General features: G+C 38.9%; 1 protein-coding gene across 1 annotated transcript in view; it reads left to right on the top strand.

The window, feature by feature from the left end:
• The window catches only part of PRODH (proline dehydrogenase 1), a 99,526-nt gene that overhangs the window by 36,553 nt on the left and 44,739 nt on the right, over positions 1 to 18,234 (top strand). The window contains exons 5-7 of the mRNA XM_075214747.1: positions 7,263 to 7,327; positions 10,218 to 10,334; positions 11,383 to 11,462. Of these exons, the coding sequence (XP_075070848.1) occupies positions 7,263 to 7,327; positions 10,218 to 10,334; positions 11,383 to 11,462 (262 nt within the window). The remainder of the gene's footprint in view (positions 1 to 7,262; positions 7,328 to 10,217; positions 10,335 to 11,382; positions 11,463 to 18,234) is intronic.

The raw sequence follows: 18,234 nt of genomic DNA, 5'->3' as shown, positions 1-18,234 counted from the left end.
AAGCTGTGGATGGGAAACATTAAGCCTGTATTATTTCTTCCTATGCCCACTGTATCCTAATTTCATACTCTCTAGATATTGGTTTTTAAATGTTGGCAACATTTTCTTGGTGTGTAAATGAATCTGTACTTGTCGTGTGCTGGACCAAACTCCGACAAAACAAAAATCATGACCTAATCGTAAAACAATTCTTACCAAACATGGAAACTGCTGAACATAGTTAATACAAGTCTCCTACATATTATGAAGATGTATGTAGGGATACCGAGTAATTAACACCACATTTAGATACTCTGGGTTTGTTCACGGCTGCTTATTGGCCAACTTTCAGATCCGTTATCTCAATGGGTTTGGAGTTCACTCAGGCAGAGATGAGTAGATTAACGCCAAACAGAACAACTTTATCACTACATGCACTTGGCAAACAAGGTAACTTATCAATAGCCAGGAGCATCAACATAACCTCGGCAATCCTCACCCCTCAACTGTCTATGGTACCTAAGTGTGTTCGCTGTTGGTGAAGGTAGAGCAGAGGCCCTGGTGGTTGGATGATTGGGAGGTGATGAGAGACTTACAGAAGGAATGTTTAGCAAGGGAGTGGAGAAGAAGATGAATTTAAATAAACACTATGCTTTGATAAGCAGTTTATATGCAATATATTTGTAGCTTATAGGCCCTGGAAGCATTCACATGTGTTTTTGTGAATGCGTCCAGAAGCAAGTGTCATTGAGCTTTTCCAGTTACTTTGAATAGCCCATTTAATGTAATGGGGTTTCCAGCAACTAACAACGTCATTGAAATGGAGCTCCAGTAAATAAACTTAAAAAAAAGCATGCTCCCATCCATCGCAAAAGAAACTATTGCCAGAAATGGCCCTATACAGCCATGGCTGGTTCCTGCTAAACAAGTAGGTAACTAGCTTGGGTTCCCTGGTGCTAAAGTAGAAACCAGCACCAGGCTAGACAGGCTTTGGCAGTCAAACTAGAACAAGGACACTGTAGTGTGTTCCTATCATAGTTTGAATTAGCATCAGCCTGGTTAGTACAGGGCTGTTGCCACTATTGAGGGGGGGGAGGGGGGGCACAAAAACTGAACAGTCCTATGCTGAAGAGCACTAGTACGCTTCCCCTGGGCTGTGGGTACAGAGGTAATGAAAGAAAATTTTGAAAAACTGGAGTGAAAAATAATTATATCAAATAACACAACCTCAGAGCTCCACCATAAAATGAGAGTGAACACAATTGACGGAGACTCCTCTTAGCCTGTGAGTTTATAACAACCAGACTGCCATACTAGCCACAATGCGATTAGCTGGTAGTAAAGTTTAGGCCTAGAGAGATTCTGCAGTGATCCCACACAGTAATTAATGGAAAAAATACAGCAAAATTATGATTAAACAGTTTGTTAACCCCTAATGTTTATGTACTGTTTATGTACTGTATATAGTAAATTTCGAATATAATAATGGTCTTATTCAAGTGCGTTGACAAGCTTTGACATGGAACAAGTAGAAACCAAAAGACTAAGCATTGATACCAAAGTGCAAACACTAATGGGTATTGTCATATGGAATGGATCTTATTTTAAGACGAGGTAGCATGTTTGGCAGTATGTAACTGGTCTAGTATACATTATTAAAGTTGTGCTCTTGAAAATGTTTATTTTTTTTATACAATGTTCTCAAGTAATTGTTTTAGTGTCCAGGCTCTTGTAAAGCAGGCTTGTAACATTGAATTGGTCGCTTTGTACATAGTGCTTTTGCACTGTACAAAGTCATGTGAGTTTTTCTTCCTATTTTTTTTATTTTGAAACCGCATAGACAAATAAGTGAACATATTTTCAGTCGAGCCAATAACAAATGGCTGTTACTACAAAGAGTCAAAATAACGTTTATGAAATATAGCCATAATGTCACTAAAGAAAGGAAAGAAAAAAGAGGGTATTCTATTAATTGTTAAGACTCTAAAACATTTATGGTATAGCGGTGTTTTTTTGGGGGGCTTTTCTTGTTGGTTATTAGAGGAAGGTTAGGTTTTTTAATCAAATATTTCCTGGAACAGGAGATTGTTGCCAGTTGAACCATGGTGACCAAACTTCCCGATATTTGGGAACAGAGTTATTCAGTAGGGCGGAGATATGTTCCATAGAGAAGATAAACCAAATATGATTTAAGCAGCTCTGTTTTAGAAGGAGCGGAAAGTTGCTTCCATGCTCTCGCAATAAGTAACTTGGAAGCCTGATAGATATGAGCAATTAAACAGTTTACGGCCCTGCCTATATCAGGAATAGGTTGATTTAGCAACACCTGAGCCGGTACCTTGGTAACTCTGAAACCGGTTACCTTACGTGTTATAGCCAGAGTAAGATTCCAAAAAGTTTGGATGACCGGGCATTCCCACCAAATGTGCAAAAAACTTCCCTTGGCTCCACATAGGCGCCAGCAACGATCAGAAACAGATGAGTACATACGATGCAGTTTTTCTGGATCTAGGTACCAGCGCGAATACATTTTATAGCAGTTTTCTTGTATACCTGCGTTTATGGAGACCTTTGCAGTTCTCGTTCAGATAGTAGACCACTCCTTGCTGTCCAACGTTATCCCCAGATCATGTTGCCAAGCCTACTCGTGAGGTTCAGGAATTTGGTCTAGAGGGGCTATAAGCATGGGGTACATAATTGAAATATTGCCTCTGCGACCCGCGGAATATACACAATGCCGCTCAAATAGGGAGATATTACGCAATCGGGTGGATCTGGCTTGTGACTGTATAAAGTTCAGAATTTGTATATATTGGAAATGTACCGATGGGGGCGGATGGCATTTATTCTGAATTTCTTCATATGAGGCAGGAGTGGTTTCCCCCACAATATGTAGGAAGCGCTCCATTTTATGCCTTCTCCACCAGCCGGCTGTCGCTTCTGACCTACCTGGCTGAAAAAGTGGGTGAGTCCAGATAGGTGTCAAGGGAGACAGGTAAGGTGCCAGACTATATCTTTTGTTGGCCAGGTCCCAAGTATTTAGTGTAAAAGATATGGAGGGGCAAGAGTGTACCGCGGCAGGTCTACTGGATCTGGGAAGCCATGGAGGTAATGCACGGGGGCGAATGGTGACAAAACATTTTCAATGTCCACCCATTTTTTCAGGCCTGGGTTGAGGTGCCGTGAGAGAACATAACTTAACTGAGTGGCCAGGTAGTATTCATGTAATAACGGAAGGCCTAGGCCTCCAGCCTCTTTGGGTTTAGCCAGCAAAGTCTTACTTAATGTGGGTTTCTTTCCCTGCCATATAAACCGGTTGCAGGTCGATTGGAGCATTAAGATTTCACAAGGGATTGGTACTGGGAGTGTCTGCAATAAATAAAGTAGGCAGGGAAGGATGTTCATCTTGATTACCTGAATTCTGCCTACCCAAGAGATATACATGGGCTCCCATTTGGATAAGTCTTGTTGGATGTTTGTTAGTAGAGGTAGATAGTTTGATTTGTAAAGACCAGAGAAATGTTTAGTGATATTTATCCCCAGATATCTAATTGAGTGGGGTCGCCATTGAAAGGTAAAGGACTGTTGGAGAGCTTCTCTAGTGATACGTGGAATATGAAGCGGCAATGCCTCAGACTTAGAGTCATTAATTTTGTAACCCGATAGCTTGCCAAAATGTTCTAGTTCTAACACTAGATTTGTGAGCGAAACCATTGGGTTTGTCAACGTTCGTAATACATCGTCAGCAAAGAGGAAAATTTTATATTCAGCACCCAGGGAGATACCAGTTATATCAGAATTGATGCGTATTTTGGCTGCTAGAGGTTCAATGCATAAAGCGAACAGCAGTGGGGACAGCGGACAGCCTTGTCTTGTGCCATTGTGTAGTTGAATATGAATAGAGACCTGGCCGTTGGTCACAACCCGTGAGGTGGGATTAGAGTATAATGCCGATATGGCTTGTAAGAAATGTCCTTGGAGACCAAAAGCCTCTAACGCGGAGAACATAAAGGGCCAAGAAACCCTATCAAATGCTTTCTCCGCGTCCAAAGCCAGAAGCAGCGAGGGGAGTTTGTTTGAATTGACATGATGGACTAAGTCTATTACTCTGCAAATGTTATCTGGTGCCTGTCTATTAGGAATAAATCCCACCTGGTCTGGGTCTATGAGGTCGGCCAGGACTCCATTCAGTCTGTTAGCTAGGATTTTGGCGAAGAGTTTAATGTCTGTGTTAAGGAGGGAAATAGGGCGATAATTTGTGCAAGCGGTGTGGTCTTTTCCCGGTTTAGGTAAAACTATAATAGTGGATGAGGTTGAGTCAGGGTGAAAAGTGTCACCATGTAATATCGCATTGAATAGAATACTGAGTTTGGGAAGTATCTTGGGGGCAAATGTTTTGTAATAGGCCTTAGTGAAGCCATCTGGGCCTGGCACTTTAGAAGGCTTCTGTGAACTAAGGGCACATTTAACCTCTTCTTCGGTTCTTTCCCATGTGAGTTTTTCTATGCACTCTTCCATTATTTCATTCTACATCAAGGCAAGGCAGAGGATTTCAGAAGGAAGCTGCCTGGAAGCAAGCATATAACCTAGTAGTTCCCAAAGTGTGCGCTGCGGCTCCCTGGTGTGCCACAGAGCTGTCACCGGGGTGCCGCGGCCAGGGCTGCTTGTCCAGAAAAAGAAATAAATAAATAAAAAAAAGAACTTACCACTCCAGTAGCGCAGAATCTTCATTCTCCTCCTTCTCACTGTTCTCTTCTCACTGACTGTTGGGCGTGATGTCATCACGTTCGACAGTGTTCGTGAAAAGCAGCAGCAGAGCTGAACAACAAGAAAGAAGACAGAAGGAAAGAAGGTAAGTAAAGGAAAGGGGGAAACAGAATGTGGGAGCTGGTGAAATGGGGGTCAAAGAGTGTGAGAGCTAGTGAAGGAGAGACACAGAGTGCGACATGGGGAAGGGGCACAGTGTAATATGGTGAAAGGGACGCAGTGTGATCTGGTGAAGGGACCTAAATGCTGCTTATGATATTTTGACCCAACTACTTAAAAATCGTGACTACCTGGTAATTATTTTGGCTTAGGGGTGCCTTGGAAAAATTATGGAGACCCTAAGGTCTCTTGAACTGATAAAGTTTGGGAACCACTGATATAACCTCTTGTTCCATTCCTTAAGCCTAGTCAGGACGTTTACATATGATACTTGGTGTAGCTCTTTGTTTTATCCTGAGTGGATGAAGCATAGAAAAACTCAGGTTCCGGTAATATGTGAGAAGCAATTATTTTTAATTCTGTATTTTCATGCAGTAAATATTGCTGTGTTTTTTGGAGTAAATATTGGTTTATTATACAGGGTCCTTCAAAAAATCATTTTTGCTAGAGGTATGTTGTCAAACCTATTTTTGTTTCAAACCTTTCTTTGTCAGCTCCACTGTAATTTATTTAAATCTAATGCTCCTATGTGGCTGAATGGACAGGCTTGCTTGATCTTGAATTCCAGCTGGTATTTACTTGTTCTGTGATGGTTTTCCATTTAGCCAAGTAACATCTCTGCAACAAGGAGTTTGGATACATTATGTTGCTGTTTATTCTGCAAGCAATTAATTTTTACATTGTTTTTTTTTTCACAACCTAATATATCACTGACTGTCATACACTGTTTGTCTTTAGAAAATATTTTATTTGGTTTTTTTTCCCAGAAAGTTGATTCCTCCAATCAAATTTGATATTGCCTAATTGAAACAATTCTGTTAATTAGCATAACATTGTGGGAGAGATCCTTGGACCTGAAAGAGGACTTCAGTCTGAAATTATCTGTTTAAAAACATCCTGTAGCTGCCATTGACATTTGGCAACCATTAAAAAAATCACATGGCAGCAAGAGTGGGGTATATTTATAAAGGTATCTTTAGGGTAAAAGTATTTAGGTTTATTTGTTTGTTTTTTTGTTATCATATTTAACAACTGTCCTAAAACCTTTTCTATTTCCTGTCCTGGAATAATGGAAGTGCTGAAATAGTGACATCATAAGTGTGTAAAAACATAGATGCAACATACAATGTACAAACAGAAATGTTACAGCCCAAAAACCTCAAAACTAATTACAAAAATGGTGGTCTAGTTACGGCAATAGGAGGCTGCTGTAAAAATGTTAGGTAAAGTTTCTGAGTTAATACCTGCCATTTTTGGTTTTAATGTGTCATTTTAGACGATTTAAAATGACATTTAATTGTGTTCTGATTTTTCATATAAGAGCACTTGTTTACAAATATATACAAGTGTGTTTCTAAGTTCCTAGCAGACAATTACTGGCAGAGGCCTATTTCACATATTGTGAGTTATATAAGTTGTAGTATACAGCATAATTATTTTAATTAAGCAATAAATCTACCCCAAAGGAAAACTAGAGGTGTTGTCCATAGCAACCAGATTCTAGTACCTTTTTGAAAATAACTAAAATCCTTTTTAGAAGGCTTGATAAATCTACCCCTTGATATTAATGTCTCTCCCCATTCTGTTTTAAGGTGAGTTGTTCTATTTGAAGCACTGAAATATAAAGTGTTGGGCAGCATGATGATGGCTTAGTGGTTAGCACTTCTGCCTCACAGCGCCGGAGTTGTGAGTTCAATTCCCAACCTTGGCCTTATCTATGAGGCATTTGTATGTTCTCCACATGTTTGGGTGGGTTTCCTCAGCGTGCTCAGGTTTTCTCACACACTCCAAAAACACACTGGTAGTATTATTGGCTGCTATCAAATTGACCCTAATCTGTAGGTCTGTCTGTGTGTGTATCTTAGGGAATTTTAGACTGTAAGCTCCAATGGGGCAGGGACTGATGTACAACGCTGCGTAATTAGTGGCGCTATATAAATAAATGATGGTGTACAGTTTTTCTAAATACATTTGATTGAGGCATTTTGTGGGCTGACCAGTACTTTTAGGAATGCAGACCATCAATTCACTAGAAATCAGTGAACTTACATAGACATAAAAAACAAAGGCGTGTAGTTATTAGTAAATGTATGCCTTGTGAAAAAAACACAGTTTTTATTATATCACTGCATAAAAGAAATGACTTAGAATTGCTGTTCTTTGTTTTGTTTTCCACGAAAAATGCAGTGACTAACCATTTTTGTACTGAAACATCAGAATACCTCCAGCTTTATGAGTGATAGAGGGTTGAAGTTTGTTGTGAACCCATAATGGTATCTAAGAGACATTCACTATAGACTGAAAATATAAAACATCCTAATGCGCTGACATCCATTGTTGGGATTTTATATTTATAGGTGGGAGTTCTGAAGATGGTTTTTCTGCAATAAAGCTCACTGCATTAGGAAGACCACAGTTTCTGGTAAGATTATATTTAATCAGCATTATTTTCCATAATATTTTAAAGCTTTTTGTCATAGTGTGGGTTTGTTTGTTTCACTTTAAAAAAAACAAACAAAAGTTCTGAAAATGAAAATACCTTTTCTTCCTGCAAAGGAGTAACATTTGATGTTCTTTATACAGATATCCTGAAGGCAATATAGAGGTAGCAGGATGCACTCTTACAATAGATTAGATTCATTGATCCTCAAAATTCATATAGCTTTCTCTGTGTAGATGGCAAAATTAAATTCTGGTTGTCAGCAGTGGTCACTTACATTTTCCATGCTGCCACTTATAAATTTCCACTTTAACCAATTGTCGTCTGGCCATACCCCTTATGTAATTGATTCATTTTCCATGTCCCTCAGAGGATATCTTTTTGCTTTTTCTGTCTTATGTCCTGACGCTTGTACACATAGGCATTTCAATCTGTGCCTGTAAAAAGTTAGAAAGAGCCAGGTACTTTGTCCTCACTATAAACCGAGTGTTCAAAGCATGTTCTCAAAGATCCTCAGCAGCATAGTGTAATGTGCACTTGATAAACACTCCCATAGAGCTTCATTATGTTGTAGGGAGCATAATTGCTTGTGAAAGTTACAGGCAACATTGAAATTGAGATAAAGTAAAGCTTGTCAGAAGTGTGTGTACAGATTCTTTCAATTACACTGGTTTTTTTGGACCTTCTGCATTACAGCGTATTTACCAGAGTGTTTTACATTGAGTGTGTGATATTAATGTTGTGAACTTACAACAAGCAGTAACCCATATAAACCAGTTAATAATTAACTTTGATCTGTCTAGTTCAAGGTAGATTAATGGAAGCAAATATGCGATTGGCTTACTTTGGCTTGCTAACTGGAAGCTGCCATATATGGGACTGTGCTATATCTTCTGAAAGCAAAGACAGTTTTATAATAGGAACATTATATAGCTCTTTTCTATATATTATTTTTTTTTTAAATGTAAGTTGTAAAGTAATTTTAAAAAAGAAGTCTGCGTAGCATATATTGCTGCTAACGGCGCATTTGTGCTTTTTTATTGTGATAGTGACTTGGAACTTTGCAGCTTTATAGCTAGTGAATGACTTGCCTCACTCAACCAGAATATTAAAGATTAAACATGTTTTTAAAGAATTGTGGGCGACCATTTTACCTGTTCTTTACCTCATCAGTGGAAGATAAAGAACAATTTCTTCTGCTCTGTAAATAAAATAGTATAGAATTGATATTGTTGCATGTCCCACACTTAGGACAGCATACTAAATCCTACACCAATAGGTATTTATCTCCAGGTGTTCAAGCAACAATCTAATATATTGGTAGAATAAAAAATTGTTCCCATTTCCTAAGAACCAGCACCGTCTTGTACTTCTGACAATGGGACTGACACACATGATTATTTCTGATGCTATTGTTGTCATTTCCAGAAATGGATTATATGCTCAACAAAATATGAATAATGGTGTAGAAATGCCATTTACAGTGTTAAGGTTTGTGGTTTTAATTGCAAGTGCAAAGCATGCAATCCTATGTGAAAATAACACCCATTCTGTGTCCTTACCCATTTGCATTTATAGTTGCGCTTAGAGTGCAACATATGTTTTGGATGCTGTTGGCTCCATTTCACTGTTTATGAAACACTTACCATTATACTGGGTCCACTAAAGGGGTCACAAGATTCCTCATTACAATGATCCCCACAAACTGAAGGGGGAGGGGGCTGGGAGAAGCTTTTCTGGTAGTAGAATCTCTGAGGGAACCATGCTTTTTATTTGGCTGGGCTACTCCTCACCCCTCCAGCCCTGCACTGACCAGCCTGGGACTGGTTTTCACTATGACAGCAGGTTCACTCCAGTTTTCCTGATTAACAGTGGGGACTAACCCAGGCTGTCTAGCCTGGAACTAGTTTCCACTCTGGAAAGGGGACCTCGCACTGTTGTGCCACTGTTTTTGTGGAATGCAGTCTAGGTTGTCTAGCGCCGGTGCTAGTTGTGGGAGTTCTGGGAGGGGGTGGGGTCGGGGTTGGAGGCTGCTATGCTGTCCCTATTTTTGTTTTCCTTTTATATATATATGGAGCTTTCCTGTATAATTTCAATGGGACTTCTGCCTAAAGCCATTGCTGGAAACACCATTGAATTTAATGGGCTATTGAAATGAAACATACATCTGAATATGTCGGCGCATATCAGCCGTCTGTCGGATGTGTTTGCAAATGCTTAGCATTTAACACCGGTGGGTAAAGGGCCCTTTTGTTGAAAAAGGTCACCCCCGGCAAACCACCAACCACTCCCAACTGTCACTTCTCCTTCAAGAAATATATGTCAGTGTATAACTCTGCCCAGCAGGTGGCGCTGCAGCTTGGTTGTTTTTTTTTCCCACACACGCCACTAGGCATTTATATAGTAGATTATATTATAGTGGATTAGCCAGTTATCTAGCAGATTCTGTCTTTTCCCAGTGAGAGATCTCTAAAGTCATCTTCTATATTTTGACATATACTTTTAAATGGGAAAACAACTATGTATCACAAACTAGTCTCTCATTTGGTCCTATAAACTGTCTGAATTAATGAACCAGACATAGCCTGTAGCAATCAAAGTAATTTACCATTTCCATTAAAATATAATCTGTCCTAAATTAGGTCTAATTTAGCATTCTTTCTATTGCCTGCCCATAATGTTGCAGTCGTTCTTCGTGCATGTTCTATCAATCGCTAGATCATCCTAAAATATATTAAAACCATTAATTTACAGGGTGCAGTGTGTGTTTTCATCAAATTATATGAGCAGGAAGAAATTGAAATGGATGTGATGGTACATGTCTGCCTGTGTTACAATGTGCTCCTCACCCCTCCTCCTTATTCTCCTTCAGTTGCAGTTTTCTGAAGTGCTTATAAAATGGCGGAGATTCTTCCATCACCTAGCAGCAGAGCAGGGGAAAGCTGGGCTGGCTGCTGTGGAAATTGAACTGGAAGTGGAGAAGTTACAAGTAATTAAAGGAGTCCTTACCTAAGTATTCTAGTTTAGCTAATATTCACTGTTGTGGAAGTAAGCAATTTCAGCACAAGCGAAAGAACTTGAGACAAAATGCATTTTGTGATAGATATTGTTTACTATTTTCTCAAAACAAATTTTCTGTTGCAATGTATATGAATGACCATTCCTGTCTGCCTTCCTAATAGCTTTCAGTCAGCTTAGCCATTTTTCTCGCTACACTGGTGCATATTTGCCAACATAATAGAATCCTTTCCAGGGACACTTTATGCATCCAAATATGTGATAATGTCTCGGCAGACCTAGGATCACTACAGTTCCCAGCATGTTCACAGAATGTGGTTGTGATGAACTTATTTCAGTTTGAAGAATGACTCTACAAGAAGTCTTAACTTATAAGCCCCGGAGAAGTAGAACAGATGGTAAATGCAACTAGCATGCTGAAAGGAAGAGAAATATAATTGTTCTGTTGGTCAAAGCTGGAAAACAGGGACTGTCCCTGGAAATTAGGGGCCATTGGCAGCCATCTTTCTGTAATTTTTGTCCGTGTTAAATTGTGTTTTGCTGTTGGACCTCACTCTGCCTCCCAAGTAATCAGAGATGACGAGATCAAGACAGATTTCAGACTCGCTTGATCAGTATAACAGGAAAAGCAATAGAAATACATTTTTAATAATTTAGGCATAGGATTTTAATTGCTTTCCATGAGAAATTCATTACGTTGATTAGTTGGTTTCCTTGCTCTTAAAGTTCTAGAATGTTTAAACATGTAAATTTTGTTTTTTTAGTATTAAATGCAAAAAAAGTCCAAACTATGCAATTTTATTTTTATTATTTTTAACGGCAAAATATAATTTTTAGATTTTTTTTTTTATATGAGATATAGAGATATTTTAGTTTGAAAATGTATTCCTTTAAAACAACTGTTCTTGTAATAAAGGCTGATCATATGAGGGGTGAAATTAAGTAGTTCTGTTTTACTGTCCTTTGTGCATTTGCTGTAGAAAGCTATACACCTAAATATAGTTTGTCTTCCATTACAGGACAGTCTGGTAGCACTAGGAATCGCTACAAAAGATGAAAGTCATAACTGGTTCACGGGAGAAAATCTTGGGCTATCAGGGTATGCTTCACTAGTAAAATTGTACATTTTGAGGATGTAAAAATTTCAGTGTCCTATATATACTCATTTCATTTTATCTCTTGGTCATAAAGGGAAAATTTACACCATTTGTTAAGCACCTTAAATTTATAACGACCTCATTCTCCATATAATTTTTCTTTCTTCTGCTCGCCAGAGACACTTCTCCTAATTTTGACTTCATATCTATAGCACACTATACTCCAAAGTATTTTGCCTTTTATCTGTTGCATTGTCCGCAAAAGGGTGCTCCTTACTTACTTAGCCTGTAGTACATTAAAGCACACTTTTTCTCAGACAGAACGGAATCCTCAACACTGCATCTTCTGTGGACTTCCTGTCAGGAACACATTGATTCAGTAAATATAGTACATTTCCCTCAAAACAAGCATTGCTGCTGATGTCTGAGTTGAGTTGAGAACCACTGGTGTAGACTTAAGTGTTCTAGTAAACGCCAGCATTGCATACAGATATGTGACATTACCATGGGTAGGGTGCGATATTCCAACACTGAATGTCTGCACTTAACCTGCCAACATGAAAATGTTGGCAGGCTAAATGCTGACACTTGCATTGTGTAGACAATGTAGTCAGTGTGACTGGCGACATTCACAATGCTGACATTAAAAGAACTGGCGGCATTGGTCTTTTAATGACAGCATTGTTATGGGCGACATTGTGAATATCGCTATTGTCCACCTGTCTACACAATGCAAGTGTCGGCATTTATCATGCCAACGTTTTCATGTCTGCATGTTAAGTGCCGACATTTACAGTGTCTGAATAATGACCGCCACCGATTACCATGAGGTTGAGAATTGCAATCATTCAGTCAGTATGTATATGCCGTATCACGATGGCTCTGCAAGCCACCTTTGTGTCCATATAAATATGGGTCTGTATCTAGCTCATGCTGAAGAGCAATGTACAATTGATGTTGATTCTCTGCATTGGTTACTATAATTCTATATAAACACTAATAAGCAATCGTGAAAAATCATTTATAAGACTAGGAGGTATATTTACTAAACTGCGGGGCTGATGAACCGCTGATTCTCTGCGCTTTCCTGCCATTTTTGGAAAACTGGAATCAACGGTTCATTGGACCCGCAGTTTAGTAAATATACCCCCAAGAGTAATAGTCTAAATTTTAATTCTTCCGTCATATGCTCATGTGCTTCCTTTCCTGAATCAACTCACTATTCTGAGTGAGGTTGGTGTTTCATGGGTATTTTTTTTTTGTTCAATTCTGTCAGGATAGCAACCCTACTTGACTGTTTAACTGTCTGTTTTAAACTGATTTATACCATACCATACTATTTTTTCTAACACTATGTACCATACCATACTACCATTTAGTAGAACAGTGGTAACTCCTCAGCTCCATGGTATCGTCGCCATTCTTTAAGACAACTGTACAGTACCTTTTACCTGTGTTTTGCTCAGCCTTCTGACCAGGAGTTAACGAGTCCATATAACTGACGCATCTGCATTCTTTTATGCTCACTTACTATATAAAAAGGCAGTAAGACTATATAATAATATGGGACACTGATTAGTCACAAGCTAAGATTCTAGAAGCTTACAGGCAGGACAAGGTCCACTGGGAAATCCTAGAATGTGAAGCCCAACTGATAGTATGAAATGCATTTGGTTGTATTGTCACACAAATGGCACCTTTTTATTAATGAAGTCCCTTACAAATGTCCTGTATACCTTTACCAACCAAACGGCTTCTAACGGCTATTTCAAATTTTATATGATGTTTGTTTCTCTTTGAGACAGGACATCATTAAAGGTATTTTGATCTGAATTATTTTGATAAACTTTTTAAAAATAAATTTAAAAAATTGACCATTTTTATAGTTTAGCAGTAGTATTTAGCTTTTGTTGAAATCCCTTGTCTGCTTCAAGTACAGATTTGCAAACATGCCATTGGCAAATTACATATTTTTTTTTGTCTGCTTTATTGGAAGTTGTCATTGGGGTTAACGTTTCTGGGTCTTTAAACAGATTTGCATCTTTAGTATAAGAATTGTAGCTGCAAGGTCAATAATACAAGGTAGAGTTTTTAAATCATTTACTAGCAAATAGATGCATGTCAAAGAAAGTTTTTACGGAGAATTGCTAAAATAAGAGCTCAGTACCAGTTGGCAGCATAATTTGAATGCTTCACAGTTTGTATAGCATTTGATGTATGTGTGTATATTTGTTGCATTAATATTTGACATGAATGAAATGTTGCTTGAATTTTTTTTTACGCTTGTTAGGTTAGCAGAGCATTAAGCAATATACTATTAAAGTCTCGACAATATATAATGGTACAAGACTGAAGATCGTAAATGTGTAATTCATAAAACCTTCTTCTTTTGTTGATTTGCCTGCTGACCTAACAAAAAGGAAAAGGTGTAGGGACTGCTGCTATGACTTCCCATGGTTCCCACAAAAACCCTCAAAACCTACACTTTGTAATATTAAACACATTCTTCCATTCATTAATGACACTTTTTCAAAATAAACACTCTCACTGTCCACTGCCCCCACATTAATCTCCTGACATCCCTACCTGCACACTCGCTGTTTTAGAGTGCATCTCCCTAATCACTGAGTAATTGAAGTGCCTATTTAAGAAGGATCCCAGTGGTATATGTACCTCAGGAATATTCTTCTAGATAGCACCATTTTAGGATGGCAATAGCAGTGAGAACCAAGGAGAAATAGGAAGATATATATATTCTCTTGCTATATATTCTCCAGCCCCAACACCCATTTTTAACTATTTTGTCATTTATTTGTTTTTCTATTAAATTGAAAGAGGAACGGGAAGTCCAACCTGAAAAAAGAAAGCATTATAAGTTTAAGTTAATGAGGACTCTAAATTGAAGGATTCTTAACTATAATTACAGAATGACTTGGAGGGAACAGTGGTGTTGTCATTCTTCTACTGTTTTCTCCAGTGGATAGTTTGGTACTTGCACTTGTTCTATACCGTGGTGCAGTTATGTGTGTCATTTATATATGTATGTTACCATTATTACTGTTGCTGCAGTAGATGTTGTTTTTTTGTTAGATGTGAATGCTATAAATTTATGGTGGCACCATTGATATGTCATTTCTACATATCCACTCCTGGGTTTGCACAATGTTTGAATGAATGTAAGGGATCAGTGGCCAATTTTTGGGCAGAATGCTGTCTGCAGCTGGCTTTCATAAAAGCCAACCATTGTGTATTTAGGTCTGTGAGGAAAGCACCCTTAGCTGGGACAGTGGTTACTCTCCGTGGGATTCAACTCACTTGGGCAGACCAGAATATATCCAAAATAAGACTTTATTACGACAGCACAACACCATAAGACATTCACAAGGTACAGGGTAAATGGTAGCATGTACCCTCCAGCAGCCTCTATCAGTCAGCACCCCAAAGTAACAAACTCAGTGTCCTATCAAGTGACTCCATTGACATACTGCTCTTCTTGTATTCCTGGCGGTCTAATCAGGGAGTACGGTCAGGATCTCCCAATTCTCCCCCTTTCAGCAGGGGTCTATCAGTGGACACTTAAATTATTTAACTGTTAGACATATTGAGCCCGATTCATTAGGGTACGTATTTTGAGCGCAACTTGCAATCAGAATATTCCACCCATATCTCGGCTTTACGTGGGCCCAAATTCATCAAGCCACAGATCACAAAACCCTTGGCCTGTTGAATTTAGGAGCAGGGCTGCACTATCAGAGCCTGCTGAGCTGGCAAATCGGCCGACTCTTTACTGTGTAAAAAAATAAATATATCATTAAACAAAAAAAAAGGGTGTGGCCCCCCCCTCTATCCAGTATTAACCCTAGTGTTGCCAGACTAGTGGTGGTTGCGGAAAAATTGGGGGAGGGGAGATGCGTGGGGTAGCGCTGATTTCTCCATAACCAGCACTAGGCCGACCAACCAATTTACTAGATTATAACAAAACAGAATCTACTATAGCTCTATATTGAAGTTTGTGGCAGTGTAGGAGCATAATATGCACTGTTTAAACAAACAAAAGCTTTGCATAGCAATCGCAAAATAAGACTATGTAAAACAATTTTACCTATGTCCATCCAGGTTCACTCCAGCACCTCCTAATAGACTCTCAAAGCAGGAACTTGGGTTATAAACACAAAATGTAAAATAAAAGTATCGAACAATATGAATTCTTGCCTTATGTGATGCGTCTTCCACCCTTTGTTGATAATCCAAAATCTGTAGGTCCGCGTGTCCTAGAGTAGTGTGGAGTCCGCTCTCAAGCCCCCAAACTATTACGTCCATTTGTATCGTTTGCTATAATAATTCTCCTATGTGATTGCTGTGGTTCCAAAGTGCAAAGGTTTTATTCGCAAAATATTAGAAGGCAAAGTTTGCGCTGTTAGCACGGACACAAGCTTCTATCAGAATGCTCTGGTTTCCAAAGCCAGAGGTGATCAGTTTATACACTGTACAGTTGTGAAAAGTAGTGACATCACAAAGATACACAGTTACAGTATTAAGGTTCACATTCATAAGTCGATGGGTTATGACCTCTCAAAAACTCTATGTGCCATTGGTTGATTCCTCTGGTCATTGTTCCTTGAAGTGGCCAGGTGTCCTTCCTGAAGTTCCCGCCTCTAGATCTGTATAAACCAGTTATTTTATGACATCTCTGGAGTTGCTATTTGGTGAATGAAAAGTGATATTATTTGCATAAATAATATCGGAAATTTTCTCATGCAGTTGCAAACAGAATGATCCCAATGTAATTTAAATGTTAGAAACATTAATCAGCCTCTTCACCCCTTTATATTTTATATTAAAAGATTGAAAATACGAAAAACATATTTAAATGTTACGATAATGTGTTGTGTATAAAGCGCTTCGCTACTGATTGTAGTGTACAGAAATTATTAATTATCACCTTCGTCAAATTATTAAACTTCAGCAAACTGCACAAGTGGTTGGGGTGGTATCCCAGTAGTCAAGCTGCGCAATTCTTATGGGAGGATTTTTTAAACTGCTTTAACCTGCCTGTTAGTGGCCATGTTTAGGTTTGTTCTCCTAGGAATTTAAAATCGCCCAGGGAGGTGCCACTTTTAGTTCCGGAAAAAGCTTCTAAGAAAGTGAATTTGGGTGGGATGTGTTGTCCTATTTCATCAACTCCTTTTCCGGGTTTGGTTTTGTCACCAGTGGGAGTAGTACCCAAAAAAGAACAGTATAAGTTCAGGCTTATACAACATTTACTACATCCTCCTGGTATTTCTGTGAATGATGCGATTGCGGATGAAGAGTGCAGAGTGGTGTATCAATCCTTTTAAGGAAGTATCAACGCTTGTATAGCAATGTGAGTCTGGCCATTGCTGGCGTAGCTTGATGTAGAATTTGCCTTTAGACTTCTTCCATTGCATCCTTCTTTATTCCAATATATGGGTGTTTGTTTGCTTGATGAGGAGTATGTGGATAAATGTTTGCCCATGGGATGCGCAGTGTTCTGTGCCTTTTTTGAGTGCTGTCTTCATATGGTGTATAGTTGCTCGTACAGCGCATCTAGGTGTGGCCTATCTAGATTATTTGTATGATTTTTTGTTCATCAGTCTGATGGGATCTAATGCGTGCCAAGATGTATTATTTGCTGCTAAGTTTTTATTCACCGTTCTGGGTGTGCCTCTTTTCCGTACTTGAGTATTGAAATTAATACTGTGACTGGATGTTGCAGGTTGTCAGAGGCCAAAGTGGCTAGATTTGTTTACTGGGGTTCAAAGGGTCAAGATAATGCAGGTTCAGTCCCATCTTCTACCTTTTCAATTTTTCATGCCGAGCCAGTACAGCATTTCAATGGGGTTCACTTGTGGGCTCCTCCTAATGGGGTATGTGCATCAGGAGGGACTCACGAGGTATCTTCTTTTGGAATTTTTTCCGATTATGGTAGTGTTTGAATTGTGGGGTGATCGCTTGCAAGATGAGTATTATTTTATAGTGTGATAATTAAGGAGTGGTCCAAGTTATTAATAGTCAGAAGGCCACCCCCCCCCCGTCCCAAGGCATCTGGTATATAAATACTTGTGCCTTTATATTGTTTTTAAAGCAAGGCATATTCCGTTCGTTAATTTGATATGTCATGCCTTGTCATGTTTTGATTGGGCAAAGTTTCGTACTTTCGCGCAAGCAGCTAAAGTTTGGGGGTTCCATGCCTCAAATCTTTTTGGCAGATTATCAGGCTGGTATAGAATATCTGGTTGGGCATGTAGTATCCTCATTTACTTTGAAGAAATATAGGGACGCCTGGTCATCTTGGAAAGGTTTCTGTTTCTTGTATGACTTTAGAGGTAAGGTGAAAGAGCAACGTGTTTTGGCTTTTATTTGAATGGTTTTGCTTCTGGTAAGTCAAAGACCTTTATGGTGTCTGCTCTGGTGTGTATTTCGTTTTACAGTTGAAGGGGTACTGTGGTGTTACCAAATCTTTTCTGGTTTGTAAAACCTTAAAAGGTTGGGCCACGCTCTCTCTCCAGTTGGGGAGGATAAGAGGAGGTCTGTTGATGCAGGCTTTTGGTTCAGCTGTCGAGGGTTGTTACAGAGGTAACTATTGATATGTTTGAAGCACATTTGTTTCATTTGGCTTTTTCAATGGTTTTCTTCTGAGCCTTTAGAATTGGTTGCTTATTCAAATTCGGCATCCAGTACAGGTTTACTTAATAAGAATATAGTTGCCAGAGGCGATTGTTTACTTTTTTAAGATCCACAGGTCTAAAACAG

This window comes from Mixophyes fleayi, chromosome 1 (genome assembly GCF_038048845.1).
Source record: "Mixophyes fleayi isolate aMixFle1 chromosome 1, aMixFle1.hap1, whole genome shotgun sequence".
Classification (NCBI taxonomy): domain Eukaryota; kingdom Metazoa; phylum Chordata; class Amphibia; order Anura; family Limnodynastidae; genus Mixophyes; species Mixophyes fleayi.
This window is presented reverse-complemented; position numbering and strand designations above follow the sequence as displayed.